This window comes from Taudactylus pleione, unplaced genomic scaffold (genome assembly GCF_031769625.1).
Source record: "Taudactylus pleione unplaced genomic scaffold, aTauple2 ptg000205l, whole genome shotgun sequence".
Lineage (NCBI taxonomy): Eukaryota > Metazoa > Chordata > Amphibia > Anura > Myobatrachidae > Taudactylus > Taudactylus pleione.
The window spans coordinates 5769664-5790619 of NW_028284607.1; the positions used below are offsets into that span (position 1 = coordinate 5769664).

The following is a 20956-nucleotide window of genomic DNA, read 5'->3' on the forward strand; positions in this document are numbered from 1 at the left end:
TTTAAGCTTTGAGGGAACATCTATTATAACCTAATCTGCAAAGATATATGCCGCAAAGACATTAAACAATGTTCCATGTCAGTGAAAGCACTAACCTCCAACTCAGAGGTTAGATCGCCACCACTGCACACATACAGGGCAGCCAGTGGCCATTACAAGGGGTCCCAGCAGAAGCTGCTATGAATCTGGAGCATAAACACATTAAGACCCCATGTGGTCCTCGGCAATGTGCTGGTTTCAGCCCCCTTCCCTCCTTTGTAAAATAAATAAAAAATAATTAGATAATCTGTTCCCCTCAGTGCTCATTGAGCCCTAGGCAGGAGCCTAGGTTGCCTAATGGATGATTTGGCAAAAACAATCCTGAACACACAATGCCAGATATCATGACAGCGACAGCTAAATGCCATATGTAAGACTACAAAATGTTCCTCATAATAGAAAATCACTATTTATCAAAGAACAAGTTGAAGGTCAACAATAGTTGGGGTACATATATGGGTGTTCATTATAATCAACTGCAAATATGTCACAGGACAGTTATACCTAAGTACCAAATCTAAAGCCAATCTCGGTTATAATACGAGCAATTTATCCTTAGGGCAGCCTACAATCAATATCATTGAAGCAACTCATAATGAGGAGTCTGGTATTAAAGTGGGTACACACCTAAAAGATATATCTGCAGATGGACTGAGATCTCTGCAGATATATCCGCCATCGACTGTGCTGCACAGCCAACGTGATATGTCTGTGATCGACATTATTCACAGACATATCGTCTGTACACACTGGCCGACGCACCCACGATATTCAATTAAATGGCCGATATATAACGGCCAGTGTGTACCCAGCTTTAGGTTGGTGGTAGTTTTAGATCCCTGGGACAGGTTCATTTTTCTCTTTTTTTTTTTGTGAGCTTATGGACATTGGTCCTAATGTTAATTTCGATTTACTTTTTTCTGGGATGTAAATCTGCCTTGTTGGGGGAGGTGGTCTGGGTGGCTATAAGGAACATAAGGGAAAGGCTGCGTGCTGTAATTTTTGTACAGGTTTATATATTCATTTTGTGTGCTTTCAAACTTTCTTTATTTTAATTTGTCTTTTTACTGTAGGTGCAATTAGATATTGGCTTTTATCTATATCCAGAGTGCACATGGAGAGGTTGGACTGCATAACTCTGTAACGTATCAGTGTCTGGCTGAGTAAGCAGCAGAATATGGTGAATTTGTGACATATACATAAATATATGACATGACAAATATAAACAACATAAGATATTTAGGGGTAAATTTACTAAAGTGAGAGTTTTTAGAAGTGGAGATGTTGTCCATAGCAACCAATCAGATTCTAGCTATTATCTTCTAGAAGGTGCTAGATAAATTTTAAGTAGAATCTGATTGTTGCGATGGGCAACATCTCCACTTCTAAAAACTCTCATGTTAGTAAATTTACCCCTTAGTGTCACTCTCCAGACATTGGGCCCGATTCAGAGCTGGATGCTGCGGAGTTTGCTATTACGTCGGTTGCAGGATTCTTGGCTGCAATAATATGCAAATGTTAGTATCAGCCCTTCTCCTGGTACAGTATTGTATTCTGCGTCTGCATATGCTAGGTCTGAGACGCCCACTTTCTGTTACTCTGCACGCTGTAATACTGCTGGCATTTCTTTAGATGCCACCCTCGCTCCCACCACTTGCACCGGCACGGCGACTTGCTGTGGATAAAATTAGCACGTAGTGGTGAGTCGCAGGGTAGGCACAACAGTGCTCAATGATACTGTACCCATAGTATGGGGTAGCAGACATTGTTAGAGCTGCTGAAGGGAAGCACTAGACAAAATAGAAGTAGCACTGGTGGTAAGGATAGTTCAAGGGGCAGAACAAGAGGAAAGAGGTCTGTGCCAGACAATTAGCATTCTAAGGGGGCGGAGATTACATATCTCACTATGGACTCCTCTGAGTTATAACATAATTAAGATTAATTAGGGGAAATCTTAGATTTTTCTGTTTGATCCACAACTAAATCTTACTACAATACACCTGGCGAATGGGGGTCTAGCAGTTTCTAACAAGTATCACTGTTATATGGCCTCTCAAGTCTACTGCCTTCAAACATTGGATAAAGCTCAATTAATTAAAGTATGAGATGGCTTTGTATCCATGTCTAAATATCATCCTACTTTCTCCACTAACCCCACTAAGGCCGTATTCAATTAGAAGCAAAAAGCCGAGATCCGCGAAAAAGTATCGCCATTTGTGAGTTTTTTTCGCCTGTCGGAAAGTCAATGTAATGTAACAGGTGAAAAAGTTTCATCTATGAATAGTAGGCGGAAAAAAGTGCAGAATTGCGGTTTTGGGGTGCAAAGGTGCGGAAACCACTATGAACCCTTGGGACAGACCCCCAAAGGATAACTGCATCAAAAAATCCCTAAATGGGATCAGTATAGATGTCGCCGATTAACCCCCCTGGAGGTATTTGGGGTACTTAAGTGCTTTCAATTGCCTCTATATAGCGCCTTTGCACAAGTGGTGAAGAATAGCATTAAGCAGTTTTTTGGAGAGAAAATAAGTAGTCCTGTCAAATTTGGGGTACTTGAAAATGGGTGCAAGCATGGTTTAAAATCGCCAAAGTGATACTTGCAGACCCCATAAAAAGTCTATTTCGCTACTTTTTATGTGTGTACCCCCACTTTGTACTTTTTCGCCCCCATTATCAAAGTCTTTTTTTGTGGGTGTTCCTCACTTTTTTTAGGAATTTTTGGAGATCTGAAGATGGTGTAAACTACCGGTGCTAAACTCCGAAAAGCTTCACTTTTGGGAGTTTAGTACATAGGGGTCAGATCGTAGTCCCCATTGATTATAATGGGGACTGCGATTTGAAGTGCTAATTAGCACTTTGCAGGAGATTTCATCGCGGTGAACTGCACTATATTGTGTATAAAATTATGTTTCCAGAGATATATACCTTCATAAGATTTTCATTAAAAATAATGCAGTTATACACAATTAAACCTTAAAAACACAATTTTCCTAAAGGTTTCCACAATTTTTGCCACTAGTGTGTATATATATATATATATATATATATATATATATATATATATATGTGTGTATGTATGTGTATATATATATATATATATATATATATATATATATATATATATGAAAAGCATATCCACCCATACCTGATGCAACTTCTCCATATCAAATATATGCTGAATGTATGAGCATGCAGTGTTTTGCTTCACTGTAGCAGAAACCTGGGGCCCCTGCTTGAACCCATGTAAACAGAATATTAGGTTAATGTGTAACTTGAATGTGTATTTACATACTAGAGCATGCTTACACTGCAAGGCTGTCTTCTACATGAGAAGCCTAGTGATGGTTGAGGTTTATCAAGGATTGGAGAGACAAAGTATCAAGCATTCAGCTTCTGTCACTTTACAGGCTGTGTTTGAAAAATGACAGTTAGTAGCTGATTGGTTGGTAGTTTATCACTCTCCAAGCTTTGATAAATCTATAGTGTCACCAGATATACAGTTGGCTCTAGCAACATGAGATTCAACAGTCAGAAACTGTTGCTAATGGTTCCCAGCCAAAGCATTAGATCTAGGGTCAGTGACAAACCGATTCCCCAGTAGGCAGTAATCTCAGGCTCTTGCCATGCTAATGTCAATAGGATGGATATATGCACATATACGAGAACAGGCAGGGCAATATATTCCCTATAGGCAAGAGTCCAGGGAGGCAGCCACTTGGGGATGGAACTTCCAATGGTTTTGACTGCCGCCACTTTTATTTATTTCTGTGTAATGTTTTCATCTGCAGCAAAAAGTAGCATTCGGGAATATGATATGTGACTGGTCAGGTACTTCTCTGTGTGTGCTTACATTTCCTGTTTTCACACGGTTATTCTCAGCAGCCGAGTGGTTCTATATATATTCCCTGCTCTGAATGTAGAATCACTCTGTGTTGTCACTGCCCACAACAGGAACTCTATAGCTAGAGTTATAAAAAGTAATCGTGCATGGCTGTTCCTCCTGCAGTAAGCTTCAGCAGCCAATTCAGTTATATGCATTAAGAGCAACAGGAACTCTCTAGCTAGTTATAAACAGCAATGGTGCACGGATATTCCTCCTGCAATGCGCTTCAGCAACCAATTACGTTATTTGCATTAGGAGCAACAGGAACTTTATCACTAATAAGATCACTGGCAATAGAGTGGAGGAGCCAGGGGAATGACAGCAGCCTAGCAGGACTGGTAATATATAGGATATGGACTGGTATTGTCTGGAAACACCTATCACCAGGAATGGGGATAGGGTAGTGACTCCTTTCTGTGGGAGGGGAGGTTTACCTTGTACACTACCAGAGGCTTCAGACAAGAATGATGCAAAATATCCTCACCTCATTCCAGCTGGGATCAGTTGTGTTCCGATAAACACGTGTTTTTGCCTTGTTAACAAAATAGCCGAAGGAATCCACTTCCAGGGTGCAAAACAAATCTGTGTAATCAATAAAGAAAACACTGTCATAAACAAGCCAGCTACATAGAAGCTGTATTTATTGTACTTTGAGGTCTGTAACAGTAGGGGGCTCCATTTGTACTCTCACTCACTTGAGCTCTGTTGGAATCCAGTGGCTGAGTGGACAATAACATTTAAGAACCCATAGAGACCAGAAGACTCATCATCTGAGGAGAGAAGATAAAACATGAACTGGGAATAGGAAACATCCAAGGGCGTAGCTATAATGGGTGCAGGGGGTGCGACTGCTTGAGGGCCCGGGCCATCTCTGGGACCCAGCACTCACCCTGCACCCAATTATGCTGCCAGCGGGAGGGTCCTCATCTCCCAAACCCCGTGGGCAGCTTCTCTCTTCTTAGAACACTGCTAAGAAATTAAAAGCCACCCACCCCCACCGGGATCAGGTGGGGAGCGCCCCATTTGTAAACGCAGGGGGGGTTCCGGTTGCCTGGAAACCACCCTCCCCAGCCCACACCATGATACCCACAATAGTAATAGTATATAATACTAAAGTTGCATGTTTTTAAGATCCCCTCAGTGTCACAAATTAAATAATTAGGACCACCTCTTGATCTTTTAAAATGTGTGAGCCAGTAATAAATACCCCTATGCATGAATTAGGACATCTGGAAAACATGCAGTGTTATGGGTTCACTAATATAGACAATCTATAGGGTCAATTATTAATACTTTATAACAATACACTATACATTGCATAAGGAGTCCAATTTGTACATATATTTCCAGGACAGTGCAAGGTTATTTTGCTGCTCCCCCAGACTAACTTGCTTAAATAATCTGGAATGGAGCCAACATCTGAAATAAAAACATTCAGCTTGGACAGGATGGCCCTACTTCCGCATATAATGGCTTACTGTGATTTCTGGTCCTGTATATGTCAGAATTATTACATACACTATACATTGTATAACGTATATTAAAGCTGGTTATGTGCTAATTATGCCCTCTTCATGGACTGGCCACACTTGCTGAAAAAACAAGCATTTGGAAACACTCCATCACCCTATTCACCATCTGCTCAATAGCCTTCTCACCTTCTTTACTGACGGTCAGGGGAACCCTGTGCACTGTCTGCAATTTCACGCAGGAGTTTGTTAACATCTGAATTTCCAATGAGGTAAGAGAGAAACTTTTCATACCTAGATAAAACAGCAAGACATTAGTAACAGAAATGCTAATACATTAATAAATCAAAATTAAATATTAGAATGAATGAGGTAGAGCCTATCTGGTGTCCACTCACACTTCTTCTGCTGCTCTCGGATGTGCTCTCCCCATTCAGCTCGCTCATAGTCTGACCAAGTCAGGAAAGTGTAGCCCTGAAATGAAGGACATCTCAGAGGTAAGATAAGACACCAGGCAGGTAGGAAAATGTTAGATGAATAAAATCATAAGAGAAGACAGAGATCCAATTAGATGGAAAACAATAAAAAGCCCATAAAGCAGTGTGACAAGAAGGATCACCTTCCCATTGCGGTTGTGCACCCGGAAGGCCATACTTGGGGACAGCAATAGTAATATTGACTCTTGCTCAGAAAGTTTTTTGCGCAGACGCTCCAGACCCTTTCCTGCCTTGTTAGCCTTCTGAAATAAAGATATAAAGTATGTAAAAGATATACTGCACCAAGTAATACACATATAGGGGCTGAAGCAAATTGGCTATAACATGAGTCACATGTAACAATCTTATTTATGCCTATATGCTACAGTATGCCCTAGATCTGTTGTGTCAGGAACAGAAGCATATTATTATTATCAGATACTTATATAGCGCTAGCATATTCCACGGCTGTTTGAGGAACAAACAGTAATAGAACAAGACTGGCTAATAACAGACAGACATAGAGCTTACATCCTTTAGGATATGCATCTGGATCACGCAAGGCACACATCTCAGGCAATTATGTCCCACATTTGCACGTGTTGTAAACAATATATTTTAATTTATTTTATGAACAAATGCATTTGCTATTAGACATCACTTAAACTACAAAAACCTCCCTAATACATTAGAAACTACTGTTTGTTGCACATACACTAAAAAAAAATCTTAAACATGCTAACAAAAATAAACATAACATATCTCCGAGTGACGAAGAAAATACCAATCAATGTCAGCCAAGGGTTCACAAACAGCCAATCTCAAACAGTTTAAGGTCGACATCATCCACTGTTTGCATCCGTCCAGACCACCCACAAATAATCAGAGATATATACATATATACTGTGTGTATAAAAATCACCTCAGTCTTCACCCCCCACCTGCACCGAAGCAATGCTGAATCATTCTGGTAATTAAGTATCCACTGCCGCAACTCAAGGCGAGTTGGATACTTATTTTCAGGGGCTGGATAGTCCCCTATGATGAATGAGCCCCTTTGCATGTTAACCCATTGAATGTTCCTCATATCTAGGTATTGTTCTGTCTTCACCGTATTTCTTTAGAAACAAACAAACATATATGACAGCATTTACATTACAGGACAACTGTCTACTGCTGCAAAATTTGTAGCACTATACAAATAAGCAATGACCACGATCATGGATATGAAAAGGGCACATACTGGCAAAAGTTTGCATGTTCAGGCGAACTCAAGCTTGACACCAAGGCACAGGCTTGGAAGACTCTGGTGTGTTATTGATAGTAAATTTAGTGTTGCCTGCGGACAGGTACTGTAGTTCCACTGTATGAAAAGCAGAGGCCCAAGAACAGAGCCTTATGGGACCCCAACAGGTGGTGGGAGTGGAGGGGATGATGTGCCAGATCTAGACACACTACAGTGGGAAGTGAACCAGGAAAGAACTGTGGAGAAGTGGACAAGTCGCCCATAGCAACCAATCAGCTTCGAGATTGTATTTGTTAAATGCTATCTATAAAATGATAGATAGAAGCTGATTGATTGATATGGACTAAGTCTGCACTTATATACGTCTACACTCTTTAGAAGGCTTGATACATAGGTGTTTGTACACAAGTCGCACAAGTAGTGTGGAGGGGAGAGAGGTTCTCAGATATTGTATGTGATAGATTGAGCAAAATTACCAAGGGCTGGCAAATGTGTAGTTGTAGAAAGCCGGAAAAGAGCAGGAAAGGGTAGTTTTAAAAAGGAAAAGGTGATATAGTAGGTAATTTCGACCCAATCCACTTCTCATTTTAAGGTATGTGTGTGAGTGGTGGTGGGGTTTAAATTTGGTGCAGGAAGGGGGAGTATGAGGTAAAGTGGCTAAAGGAATGGATGTTTTTGGCTAGTTGGAAGCCCACTGCTTACTTGCCTCCTCCCACTGCCTGGAGAACTGCACCTTCGGTTTAGCCGCATGTGGGTCTCTCCAGTCCTCTCCTGATCCCCTGGTTCTCCATTCCGGATCTTCACTCTGCTGGTGCCATCCTGTCGGCCGCATACCCCAGCCCGCCCTTCAGTGCCCCTCCATGCCGTCTCTTGCGACTGGCAGTGCTATACCAGCTCCCTGACCGTCAGTTCATATAACACCTCTGCTAATGGGCGCCCAGCTATGGGCTGAGGAGGATCTCCCCCCAGCTTACTGACGTCAGCAGACCACTGCCCAGGTGCTGCATTGATGAATAAGCAGCCTGAGATCTTCTACTGCCACCTCTCTTTAGGCATAACCTCTAGCTGTCAGTGGACTCCCTTGATTTCAGCAGCTGCTACCCCCACCTCTGTGGCTTACAAAGGGTGCAGTGGTGAGTCCTTGCATTCAGTGCAGGCCTATGGCTACTTTTGACATTTTGGTGCCTCCCTCTAGGAGTAGCCTTTGATAGACTTTATTTGGTTTTCTCAGCACCCCTTTTCTGCCTACTACTCCACTCTCCTACAGTCATGTTTTAAACCTCAACTGTACCTGGAGTGACTTCTTCTTTTGCACGTCATTACTACTGACCAGGACTCTGCATCTCTCTGACCTTGTTTGCTTTACACTGCTTTGGATATGATTGCCATTATGTCTGATTGTCAGCGTAAGACCTCCGCAGGTGACCCTGCATTATTATTTAGTTCTAAAAACATTAAAAAACACGCCTATAACTAATATTTCTCTCCAGCTCATTCCGTGGATGGAAATGCTACAGAATCGGCTTCTGTGGACTCTGAAACTCCAGAAACTCAGTGTGCTGTGAGCCGCGGTGCAGGAATTGAAACTTGAAATTGTCTCGATTGGTGCACGCACAGACGCCTTGGAAAAAAATGAGGATGAATTGTGTAAATTACAGGAGACCAAACATCAAGATGTTGCTGATCTATGCAGTGATGTGAAATTCTTGCGTGAATAAATCGAGGATCTTGAGAATCGCTCTAGACGCAATAATATCCGCATACATAATATTCCTGAATTTGTTGAACCAATAGAGCTTTCCAAATATCTGGAGGGCTTATTGCTACAGATTATTCATGTTTCTGTCAATTATGGCAAGTCGACAGGTCCTGAAGCAACAAAGCATCCTCACACCATCACCACCATGTTTGACTGTTGGTATGATCTTTTTATTGTGGAATGCTGTGCTAGCTTTACGCTAGATGTAACAAGACCCAGGACAGGATTTTTTCCTCCAAAAAGTTTAATTTTTGACTCATCAGTCTACAGAACATTAGCCCAAAAGGCTTGGGGGTTATCAATGTGTGTTTTAGTAAACGTGAGATGAGCATTTACATTCCTATAGATTAGCAGTGGTTTTTGTCTTGCAATTCTCCCATGGACACCAATTTTGTCCAGTGTCTTTCTTATGGTGAAATCATGAATGCTTAAATTAACTGAGGGCAAATTCTATACTTCCTTAGATGTTCTTCTGGGTTTTGTGACTTCCTGAATGAGTCGCTGATGCGCTCTTGGGGGGAATTTTGGTAGGTTGACCATTCCCGTTATGTTTAGATTTGGCAGGACTGGAATAACTAAGCCTGATTGTGTCTATTCTAACCAAGCCCAATTGTCAATTTAATTTGGATCATTGGTTGAATTAGTAACTAAGAGGGAAATTATTGCTTCGCACAGGGTCAGTATGTGTTGGATAACTTTTTTCCTTCAATAAATGAAATAATCATTTAAAAACTGTATTTTGTGTTTACTCAGGTTGCATTTGCTGTATATTCTATTTTGTTTGAAGAGTTGAAACATTTAAGTGTGAAAAATATGCAAAAAGAAAAAATCAGGAAGGGGGTAAAAACTTTTCACATCACTGTATATGAAAAAAAAACACCATTACTGTTTAGTTTAAAGTACAGTACAAAGACTGTAATGATATTATAAATCTACAGCACATCATACATTATCCCTCAAATTATAGACACATACCTTTTCCCTTTGGATATCACTCTTCAGTTGTGATATTTTAACTTTGATAGCTTCCAGTTCATCATCTTGTATCAGTGGCATGTTAGCAGCAGCTTCTGACTCATCCACGGGCTGAAAGGACAGGTCCACTAGTGGTATGTACCACTTACAGTCATACTGCTGACTCTTCCTGAATATTAAGGAACATCAAAGTCAAAAAGTAATTCTAAAGGTGATTAAAAGCTAAATTATACCAAATGCTCAGCTCTTACCCTCCTATCTGCTTTTTCAGCTTTGCGCAAAGTAGAAGATCAGTAAAGAGGAAGACGTGGCGTAGCTTTCGGGCTCCTTCCACCAGCTCCACCATGAAACTGTCCTTCAAAAGCTGCCGGTGCTGGTGAGGCATGGAGAAAGAAGGCAGTATTATATACTTATAATTACATCTATAATAAGTTATATAGCTCTGTGGTCAAGGATAACCCATGATGTTGACTATGTTTCTTTTGTTTGTACAGCCATGGCCAAAAGTTTTGAGAATGACACAAGTATTGGTTTTTAGACCTTTTTGTCAGATGTTACTTTGGTAAAATTACAAGCATTTCATAAGTGTTAAAGCCTTTTATTGACAATTACATTAAGTTTATGCAAAGAGTCAATATTTACAGGGTTGACCCTTCTTTTTCAAGACCTCTGCAATTCGCCCTGGCATAATGTTAATCAAATTCTGGGCCACATACTGACTGATGGCCGCCCATTTTTGCCTAGTCAATGCTTGGAGTTTGCCAGAGTTTGTGGGTTTTTGTTTGTCCACCCACCTTTTGAGGATTGACAAAGCATCCTGAGTCCATTCATTCGTGGGGTTGCTTCTCAGCCAAGGGAGTGGGCTCACTCACAATTCTGCCTAAGAACACAGCCATGAATAAACAATGGTACCAAAACATCCTCCAAGAGCAACTTCTCCCAACCATCCAAGAACAGTTTGGTGAAGAACAATGCCTTTTTCAGCATGATGGAGCACCTTGCCATAAGGCAAAAGTGATAACTAAGTGACTTGGGGAACAAAACATCGAAATTTTGGGTCCATGGCCAGGAAACTTCCCAGACCTTAATCCCATTGAGAACTTGTGGTCAATCCTCAAGAGGCGGGTGGATAAACAAAAACCCACAAATTCTGACAAACTCCAAGCATTGATTAGGCAAGAATGGGCGGCCATCAGTCAGTGTGTGGCCCAGAAGTTGATTGACAGCACACCAGGGCGAATTGCAGAGGTCTGGAAAAAGAAGGGACAACCCTGCAAATATTGACTCTTTGCATAAACTTAATGTAATTGTCAATAAAAGGCTATGACACTTATGAAATGCTTGTAATTTTACTTCAGTATACCATAGTAACATCTGACAAAAAGGTCTAATAACACTGGAGCAGCAAACTTTGTGAAAACCAATACTTGTGTCATTCTCAAAACATTTGGCAATGGCTGTAAATTAGTGTAATTATTGCTGCAGATTTTATTACAGACCAAACTACGCTATAGAATCAACATATCATAGCTTTATTTAAAAAAAAAAAAGACAGAAATTCTTACTATATGGATATAAATTATGGCTATAAATCTGTATCTGAGGAACAAAAAGCATGTGATGTTATTATAAATGTTTGTTGATATTGGCCTATAACATAACACACTTACAACTACTATACACCAGTGTTTCAGTTCTACTTTTACCTTGGCATATTTAGGTGCAGGTGTGGTCTACAGAACTAAAGGAAATACTTCACCATTAGTTTAATTCTATGTATTAAAAACTGAATAACCATCCATCTGTTGCTACCCATTCCCTTCAGAAGGTCTCTGCCTGCCACTAAATCGGTCACTCACCTCTCCTTTCCGTACAGTCATAGACTGACGTCGGGGAGTGATCTCCTCATTGATGCTGGACAGAAAGTTTTGGGAAATGCGGAGTGCATCTCGCAGTAATGGATAGTCAGGATGGCCAGAAGGCGTGTGCTTCAGGAGATCCTGGAAATATCACAGTGTGAGGCTTGCATGAGAAGAAAATGTGTTGAGAACAGTCATATTAGTGAAGATAACAAGTCACTCACATGAAGAACAAGAGTACTACGTGTCACTCGATCCACTGGCTTGTACAGTAGTGCTGGAAGCAAAGAGCAGACAGGGTGACACATTTTACCATTACAGAATAGACAGGGAGACACACCCGAAAGTATCCAGCATCCCAGCATTTCATTCCAATTTGGCCTTCAAAAGACTTGTTCTATAGATCCAAAAAGTTACTAATGCCACCAACTGATGCCAATCAACCTTTCCTCCTCCCTACCCCTTACCAGCATGCTCACTTACCCTCTAGCGAGGTTTTTGCTGCATGTTCCTTGGACTCTCGTGTGTTTCTGGCCCTTAGATTCTAAAGACAACAAAACTTCGAATGAAGAGACTGAGGATCGAGACAAAACAGCCTAATATGTTATCCAGGACTATCTCAGATGTAGCACATGCTCACTAATGAATGAACAAATCTGAGGCCTGAGCCAAAGGGAAAACGTGGCCATTACCTATCCAAGCTACTTTTTTAGCATGTCATTACCTGTCATCTCTTTAGAAATAAAACTGTCAAAAACAGATGTGATAGCATAAGATAGACAAACAGACAGATGGAGTATTCTAATCATAATAGGGATTAAAACCTAATAATTAAAGGCAGTAACTTAAAGTACCTGTATAAATAAATAAAGTGGAGAAGTTGCCCAAAGCAGCCAAACAGCTTCTGTCACTTATCTTGCACAGACTTGGAAATGACAGTCAAGGTGCCTACACACAAGACGACCCCCCCCCCCCCCAAAGAACAGTTAGCCCCGGGCTTTTGAGAGTCGGTCCTCGTTGTGCTAAATACAGGGGACAAAAAAACATAGGGGTCCCCTGTATTTAGTACAACTAGCACCAGGCTTTTCAGCGCCAGTCCTGGCTGTCAAAATACAGGGGACAAAAGATGTAGGGGTCCCCTGTATTTAGCACAACCAGCACTGGGCTCAGCTGAGCCGGTCCTGGTTTTGGAAATACAGGGGAGCCTTGTATTTTCCATAGCCAGCACTGGAATCTGGCCAAAGCATTACCCCTGACCGCTAGTCAGTTTAGGCTGGGAATCCCTATAAAGGGGTCCCCCTCTCCAGGGCACCCAGGCCTAGGCTGATAGCCCGATGCTATCCCCGTGCCCCCCCGGGCAGTGGGTGCCGGATTGATAGTGTAAAATGTTGTGTAATAAATAGATGTTCAAATATTGTCTTTTGCAGGTGAACTACAGGTCCCAGCAAGTCTCCCCCGCATGCTGGTACTTGGAGAACCACAGGTACCAGCATGCAGGGAATTATGGGCCTGCTGGTACCAGTAGTTCACCTGCAATATAAATATTAAAATAAACACAAGACACACACCATGATAGTACAATTTTATTAACACATACATGCACACTGACATCACTCACTATTACACATACTCACCTAGTATTCCTGTAGCCATTCACGTCCACTTGTCCAAGTAGAAATCCACGGATACCTGTATAAAAAAACTCCATACTCACCTCTTCCTTGCGTGGATCACATCCTCTTCTTTCCAAGTAGGCATCCAGCATCTTCGGGAAACAAAAAAACGATTTGTCCCGGTCCACGAACTTAGTACTGTCTTCTAAGGACAGTACTACCGGAATGACTGCTCAGCCGCGGGATTTCACTATAGAAGTCCCGATGCTGAGCGCTCACTTGCTGAGAGGGGTGAGCCTTCCGCCGCTCAGCCAATGAGCAGTTCCCACCAATGACTTCAATGGTGAGAACCATTACGGTAACCTTAAGATATTTTGTGAGTGTGTTGGCGTGTGTACCCGCGATATTTCTGTGGACGACGTCGTTCACAGACATATCGCATCGCATCTAGTCTGCAGCACAGCAGATGGCCCAAATATCTACAGATATATATCGGCGCATCTGGTTGTGTGTAGCCGCCTGAATACTTGCTGCAGGGACCACCGGTGATTGACAGCTCAACTGGGCAGACAAATTCAAATACCTGCCCAGTTAGGATGTCAGGGAACACACATCAGTCAGGTAAGTCTGTAAAGCTTACCTGATAGGTCGCTGTGTCAGCGGATCCGCCCATGGGTGGATCAGTTGGCACAGTGTGTACCCAGCTTAAGGTGATAAACTTTGGGTGCTTTATATAAGAGGTTTCATCACTGCAGGTTAATGTGTGCTATATCCAAACCAGACATGGAACATTGTGGGAAGCAGGCACAAGCAAATACAAATATTAATTATAAATTCAAATGCTATCTAACAAAGAATTACTGTACACAGAACTGAGGGTGTAAAATTAGGATGAATAAGAACTGCCTTAATATAAAATTAATACTGGCATATCTTCACCCAAAAAAGTAAAAGCACATAACAACAGCATACAGCAGTAGTTGCACTAAAACCCCAAGTCACGTAAGGCATTTATCTGTAAAACCTATTTTATTGAGGTTTCTTAGCATAAATTCAGTAAAGTTGTTCTCACCTCTGAAATTTCAGCAAACTGAGCGTTGGCCTGGCAGCATTTCTCCGCCGTTTCCATGGCAACCTCATAGTTGTCAACAAAGGCGCGATACACACCAAGCTGACTGGCCTGAGACATGGTAGATGAAACAAATTAGAAAATGCGGTGAGGGGAGATGAAAGGAAGAAAAATAAAAACTGACGTGAGTGAGAATGAGAAACGAGCACAAGGCAAGGAGAAGCGATAGTTATGCGGAGAGAGAACAAAGCTTAACGCACATAATTAGAGATAGAAGGAAGAATAATGACGACAAAAAAGAAAGAGGAAGGACTGTAACAGGACAGGAACAGATTACATTTTACGCTTCATGTGGTAGGTTATGGCCATATGACAGAAGTTGTAAAATTATGGAAACAATACATCAGTATAGAACACAATTAAATAGGTGATGGGAGTAACACATGTTAGGAGCCATCTTGTTTCATAGGACACAATTGGAGCTTCCATTAATTTGTAAAAAGTAAGTACACTCATGTGACTTAAAGCTTGATGCAGACATAAAAGCTGCACAAATCCTCTTGGGTGGCACATAAAATAAAAGTGGTTATAGGTACCTACTACAAATTTTCTGCCAAGGCAAACAGATCGAATTCTATAACATTTGTTAAAAGGCAAAAGTTTTCTAATAACAAATAACAGGACTATCCTGGAAACACTGGAACATGTGACGCTGTAATACTGTTGGACAACGTGACAGTTTAACACAAACGTGTAGGGCTTCACTCACCAGTTTTTGGAAAAGGTCCCCTACTCTCTGCTGGTGGCTCCATTTCTGTACCCGCGGAAACAAAGCATCATAAAATTCTTTGTGGATCTCATACAACTCAGGAACCTTGAAGAAAATTGTTTCAATCTGCTGGATTGTCAAAACGGGCTGTGAAGTGGTTGCAGCGGCTTTAAGGGGCTTCATTGGCTGTAGAAGCAACATGGGTAGTGTACTTACATTTTAGAACATACATTTGCAAGAATTGTGTATCCACATCTATACTCTCTTACCAGAAGTAGAGCCTCCAGATGACTCAAGTAGGTCTCCTCACTAGCCAAAATCGCAGACAGCACCCACTTCCTCATCTCCAAGCCCTTCTCCAGATCCAGCTCCGTCTGTGAGATGGGAAACACCATATAAATTAGTGGTGGGTAACAGGAGGCTTGGCATAACGTGCAGGCCTACTGACCTGAAGTAACTTTCTATGTCTTGGAAATCAAAATGACAGTGATTTATGCTGAGTAAACAGTTAACTATGCATTACTCAACTACTTGTTCTAAGTAAACTTATTGTACTTGTACTCTGATAAGAAGAAATTGTTCTTTAGCACTCAGCTTTGGCAATATAAGGAACACTGACAGTCTTATGCTATATACCTACTTAGTATAAATATATATAATGTATAAATTATATGATGCCCATCACTGCAGTAAATACAATTACTAAAGCAGTCATGTTAATCTACACCAGTCTGTTCCAGTGAACAAGATTTCAATCACGAGAACATATGATTTAAAGGTGTAAGTAATTTTTGAGGCTGGGGATTGTACGTCTGTGATGATTCCGCTTGTCTTCGCCCCACTTATTATAGTATGCTATTATGCCAACTCACAGATTTGCTGGATTCCAGAGACGCAGAGGATAGGGTGTCTCTGCTGCTGCGGCTCTTAGCACTGAGCAGAGGGGAGGAGCTCGGGGAGTCATCAATATAGGGCATAAGGTCATGTTGTGTCCTTTGCTCTTCCGTACCTCCTGGAGGTGTCCTGCAAAGCGGTGCATCTGAGGGAAAAGAATCAGAAAGTCTAAAAAGGCACAGGAATAAAGAACAGTTTTGGGCTGCAAAAATAATCTGCACATCTGGTGAATACCCAATAGCATAAGAATTTACTAACTTTGTTGGGGGAGAATAACGGAGTCGGAAAAAATTGGACAGGTTGTTTTTAATAGAAGTTTTCATCTTTAGAAGGGATGTAGTCAGCATCCCGACAGTCAGGATGTCGGCGGTCACAATGCCAACAGCGGCATCCTGACTGTCATAATCCCGACAGATTGCGGAGGCAAGTATTAGGGTCAGGGGGAGATTTAGGGTTAGGATTAGGGTTAAGATGCTGGAGAGGAGGGTTAGGGTAAAGGTTATAATACTTACAAAAATATGTCAGGATTCAGACAATTGGGATGCCGCTGTGGGTATTTTGACCGTCAGCAACCTGACCATCGGGATCCCACACCCAACCTCTTCAGAGCTCCTGTGACTTGTGCATTACTTCAGATTTGTTTCTTGCTTCCCTTTGCATTTATTGAAATTGTTAGTATATTATCAAGGACAACTGTTTATTTTCTAGGGAATATTACCTGTGTTTGTATCCAATTATACCCAAAGTGTTTTTTACAAATTCAAAGTTAAAGTAAATAATTCTGCCTAAATAATAAAGAAAAGCCATTTTGAAAAATTAAACACAATAACAAAAAATATAGCCAAAAAGATAAAGCAATAGAATTTAGGACCATTTGCTGAAGAGCATGTACAAACTAATACATTAAAGTTGTCTGAAAGCTACTTGAAAATGGAAGTAAAAGTAGGAAAATAAAGGAAGAAACCTACTCCTGGCTCAGGGCCGTAACTAGGGTGGTGTGACCTGTGCCATGGCACAGGACGCCGCAGGGCAGGGGGTGCTGTTTGGGCCTGTCCTTTATTCTGTTTATTATCATTCTCACTTGTAGCTTCCTCTTCTTTTATTCCCAGCATCTCCTGGTCTCCCCTATCTCTTTCCCATGAGGCCATGGCCCTTTACAAGGTGCACTATATTATGTCCCTATTTAAAAAAAATGGAGGGGGCAATGCTCTCTCTGGCACAGGGCACCAAAAAGTCTAGTTACGGCTCTGTCTTGACGCTTTCAGCCTCAAGGAGGTAAGAAAGTGCAATCTCCACTCAGATTCTGGGGCTGATGCAGAGACTGAATACAACTGTATCCATCGCAGGTGTAATATTTGTTCACTAAAAAAACTACAGTTGCGCACATAGCAAAGTTGCGATAGTCAAAAGATGAGTGCAGGTCTGCACCCATAGCATATACAATCGGTTTATTTAAGCCATACATAATAAATGCATTTCTTTTGATTGCAAAATATGCATTCATCCTCAAGGCCCCCATACATCAGCAATCTGAAAACCACAATTGAACAATTTGAAGATTTATTGCCCGATCTTAGGATTTCCCTATCGAGCAATCTGCGCCCATACACTACAGATCTTTTTCAGTGATTTGCAGATCTGGCAATCCTGAAAGGCCCATCATTTTACTGGTAACGGTCTGCAAATCTGCTGATCATGTCCATACACTAGCAATCTACAGCCCCAATTGATCTGTGAAATCCAACATGTTGGACAATCTGATTAAACAATTCCAATCACTTTTTGGTTGCAATCTGCGATCTGTGAAGCCCATACATTGCAGATTTTTATACACAATCGATTGCAAATTGCACGATTTCCGCAATCCATCTCTGATGTATGGGGGCCTTTAGGTATGAATACAATAAACAGGTACAGCTCATTCTGCAATCAGCCAATCCAATGTGATTAGCTAGTGGTGGTGATCACCATCATAATTAGCGTGTATTTTCATGTGTTCCCACAAATGTATAGGCGCATATGTGTCTCTCTGTATCTGTTCACACACCTCTTCCCCCGTCCCTCCCCTCCAGTCACGAGTGTCAGATGCTTGTTTGCTGAGATAATTTGTGTAGTTTAAGCTACACAAACTGACATGAGTCCAATTGATCATCAGCCCCACTGCGAGTCGGAATGCAGGTTACATTTTTCTATAATGTATCTACTTGCCATTATCCATTTGCATGGGATATATATTTACTTACTTAAAATTCATTACATCATAAATAACTGCCCACCGCTTGTCAACATATGGCTTGTGCACAAACACTGTTTTTACTATTTGCCTATGGTACTCTCACTGTCTGAGCTGATTTAACCATGTTGGTGAATTAAAAATCGTTCCTTCATATAATCCCCTCTAACTAATTGAGGAACGCACCAACAGTACACACAAGCAACGCGAATGCCTGAGGGACCATGAATGCAGCACATGTTCTATTGTCTCGTGACCATGGTTTATCCAGTGTTTATTTTTTGAACACTTGTATGTACTGTTGAACATTTATAACACGGTTTGATAAACCTTCAAAGTGGTTAATACTGCTCAGCAGAACACACATCAGGTGCAGGAAAAATATCCACATGAGTGAGGCTATATTCAATATACTGACTTTCCAAATAGCTTGCTGGCTGTGGTCATCCTGCTCTCCTGTAATCTTATTTAATTGGGCACTACATACATTATTATAATTATTATTATCCTTTATTATATAGCACCACAAGTGTTCCGCAGCACCTTACAGAGTACATAAACTAATAAGTGAACAAGAAACGAGTACCTTACAGTACATTACAGTGCAGGACAAGGACATGGGTTATACACATTGCTGCAATAGCGATTAAAACACTCACACTAGGCAGCAGGGAGTTATCAGTCATGTGTTAGGTGCCCTTGTGGGGAGTAAGGAGTAGAAGAAAATGTAAAGAGAAGCACATGAGGGAAGAGGTCCCTGCTCGTGAGAGCTTACATTCTAAGGGGAGGGGCAGACAGACAGGCGTGACACAGAAGGGGAAGATAGGGAGGAAAGAGCATGAGGTGGGTTAGGATGAGAGCTGGAAAACTGTGACAGTACTTTTCTACCAGATTATTCACAACAACTAATGCAGAAAACCAAGCAGTAAAAAATGTTACAGATTATGAGAAAAACACTAAAGCATATTTAATCATACGTAAGTAAAGCATCTGTGTGCATTCCACTGCGCTCTCTGTAATGTTTATATAACTGTGTTCCAGCTACCCATTTCTCTAGATATTTTTCCCTTCTCTCGCTCTCTTCCTCTCTCACTGAACACACAGGAATTGGATAAAGCTGTTTTTCCAGTTTGATTGGTGAGTTAAGAAAATATCACAGTTTCACACAGATTTAATCTCAGTGAGAGAAAAACACAAGGTAGGGAGTGGAAAGACCTAGTGACGATTACAGGAAGATAGGACAATAGTTTGCATAAGTGGGAAAGGGCACACAGTGACATATATGTGCTACATACCTCTACTTAGACATCATAATACAGCACTATTCAACAGGGCAAGTGAACACAAGCCGTGTATGTGTGTGTGAGATCATAGCTCCCAGGGTGGCAGGCAGGAAACATTGTGAGTAGAACAGGAAACAGAGCATCTCATGGAAACAAAGTGAAGAGCCAACATTCAGCACCAGTGGTGGAACAAACCCATTTTTCTGCGCTAATCACAGACATTTGCCAACACTGCGTCCCTCGAGTGAGTGCAGCCATTCACCAACAAGCAGTGAGCACAAATGACTAGTAAAGAGTCTGCATCTCTACAGCTGTCCAGGGAAGACATTTACATCCTTATTTGCTAATAATTTGGACTGTGGACTTGGCTTGTCCTTTGTTATCAACCGAGAACTTTTTAGTATGTGCACTCTGTCATTAATAGGGCATAGCTAAAGCTGTGACTCTGTACTGAACACAGCAACTAGCCAGGGATGAGAGTAGCCACTGGCCCACACCACATCCCAGAGAGGCATTCAGCTGATAGCTACACGTAGGACCAGTGATCAGCACAGCCACTCACCTCATAAAGTCAGAGTGATGGGTACACTAGGGGCCTGATTCAGAGCCGCTCGTAAGCGGCCGCTCATTCGTTCCGAGCGATGTTTGCACAACTGCACATGTGTAGGGATCGTAATACGCATGCGCCAACCAGTCAGTGCGGCCGAAAATCGTTTGTTCGCTAAATAGCGAATGCCTGCTATTTTGAGTGACAGGAGGAGGCGTATGTGGGTGGTAACAGGGGAAGGTGCTTGAAAATGGGGAGTGGAGATCAGAACGCAGGCGTGCTTAAAGGTCAAAGCGGGCGTTTTATGGGTGTGCATAATGAATACAGCAGCGTCATTGACCATGTCACTGGGTTATTTTATAATCAGAACTGCTCGCAAGATTGTGGTAGCAAAAACCAACCCCAAGAATAGCGAGCAGTTCATACCCTGGTCGATGTACTCGATTAATCTAATAAATAGCGGACATGAAGTAGGATGCGAGCGGCCAGGGGGCGTAGTTTTTCAAAAAACGACCGCATATTTTGTACGCTCGTTCAGACCTAGAGGCGTGAACAGACCGCAAAGAGCGAACGGTTCATTTGAATAGCCACCCCTATTTTCTGAACGAGCGAGCACAAATAGCGTCCGGCTCTGAATCAGGCCCTAAGTTCCATTAATGGCAATAGCAACTACAACTCTACACATCCTAATAAGGAGCGAACATATTTTTTATACTTTAATTATCACATGTTCTAGGTTATTGCTTTATAGTGTCACCTACTGAATGCTATAACTCTCTGACAGTGATTAAGGACAATCTGTAACCAACACTGAAAGCAATGTCAGGTTTCTGAAACATGGG

The 20956-nt window shown here is 41.6% G+C and overlaps 1 protein-coding gene across 1 annotated transcript in view; it reads right to left on the bottom strand.

The window, feature by feature from the left end:
• BCR (BCR activator of RhoGEF and GTPase) overlaps positions 1–20956 on the bottom strand; it is a 42280-nt gene that overhangs the window by 5695 nt on the left and 15629 nt on the right. The window contains exons 2-15 of the mRNA XM_088477876.1: positions 16030–16196; positions 15427–15531; positions 15158–15343; positions 14392–14499; positions 12190–12250; positions 11931–11983; positions 11707–11847; positions 10099–10220; positions 9848–10016; positions 6011–6130; positions 5790–5865; positions 5581–5685; positions 4618–4692; positions 4407–4504 (exon numbers count right to left, since the gene is read on the bottom strand). Of these exons, the coding sequence (XP_088334002.1) occupies positions 4407–4504; positions 4618–4692; positions 5581–5685; positions 5790–5865; positions 6011–6130; positions 9848–10016; positions 10099–10220; positions 11707–11847; positions 11931–11983; positions 12190–12250; positions 14392–14499; positions 15158–15343; positions 15427–15531; positions 16030–16196 (1586 nt within the window). The remainder of the gene's footprint in view (positions 1–4406; positions 4505–4617; positions 4693–5580; positions 5686–5789; positions 5866–6010; positions 6131–9847; positions 10017–10098; positions 10221–11706; positions 11848–11930; positions 11984–12189; positions 12251–14391; positions 14500–15157; positions 15344–15426; positions 15532–16029; positions 16197–20956) is intronic.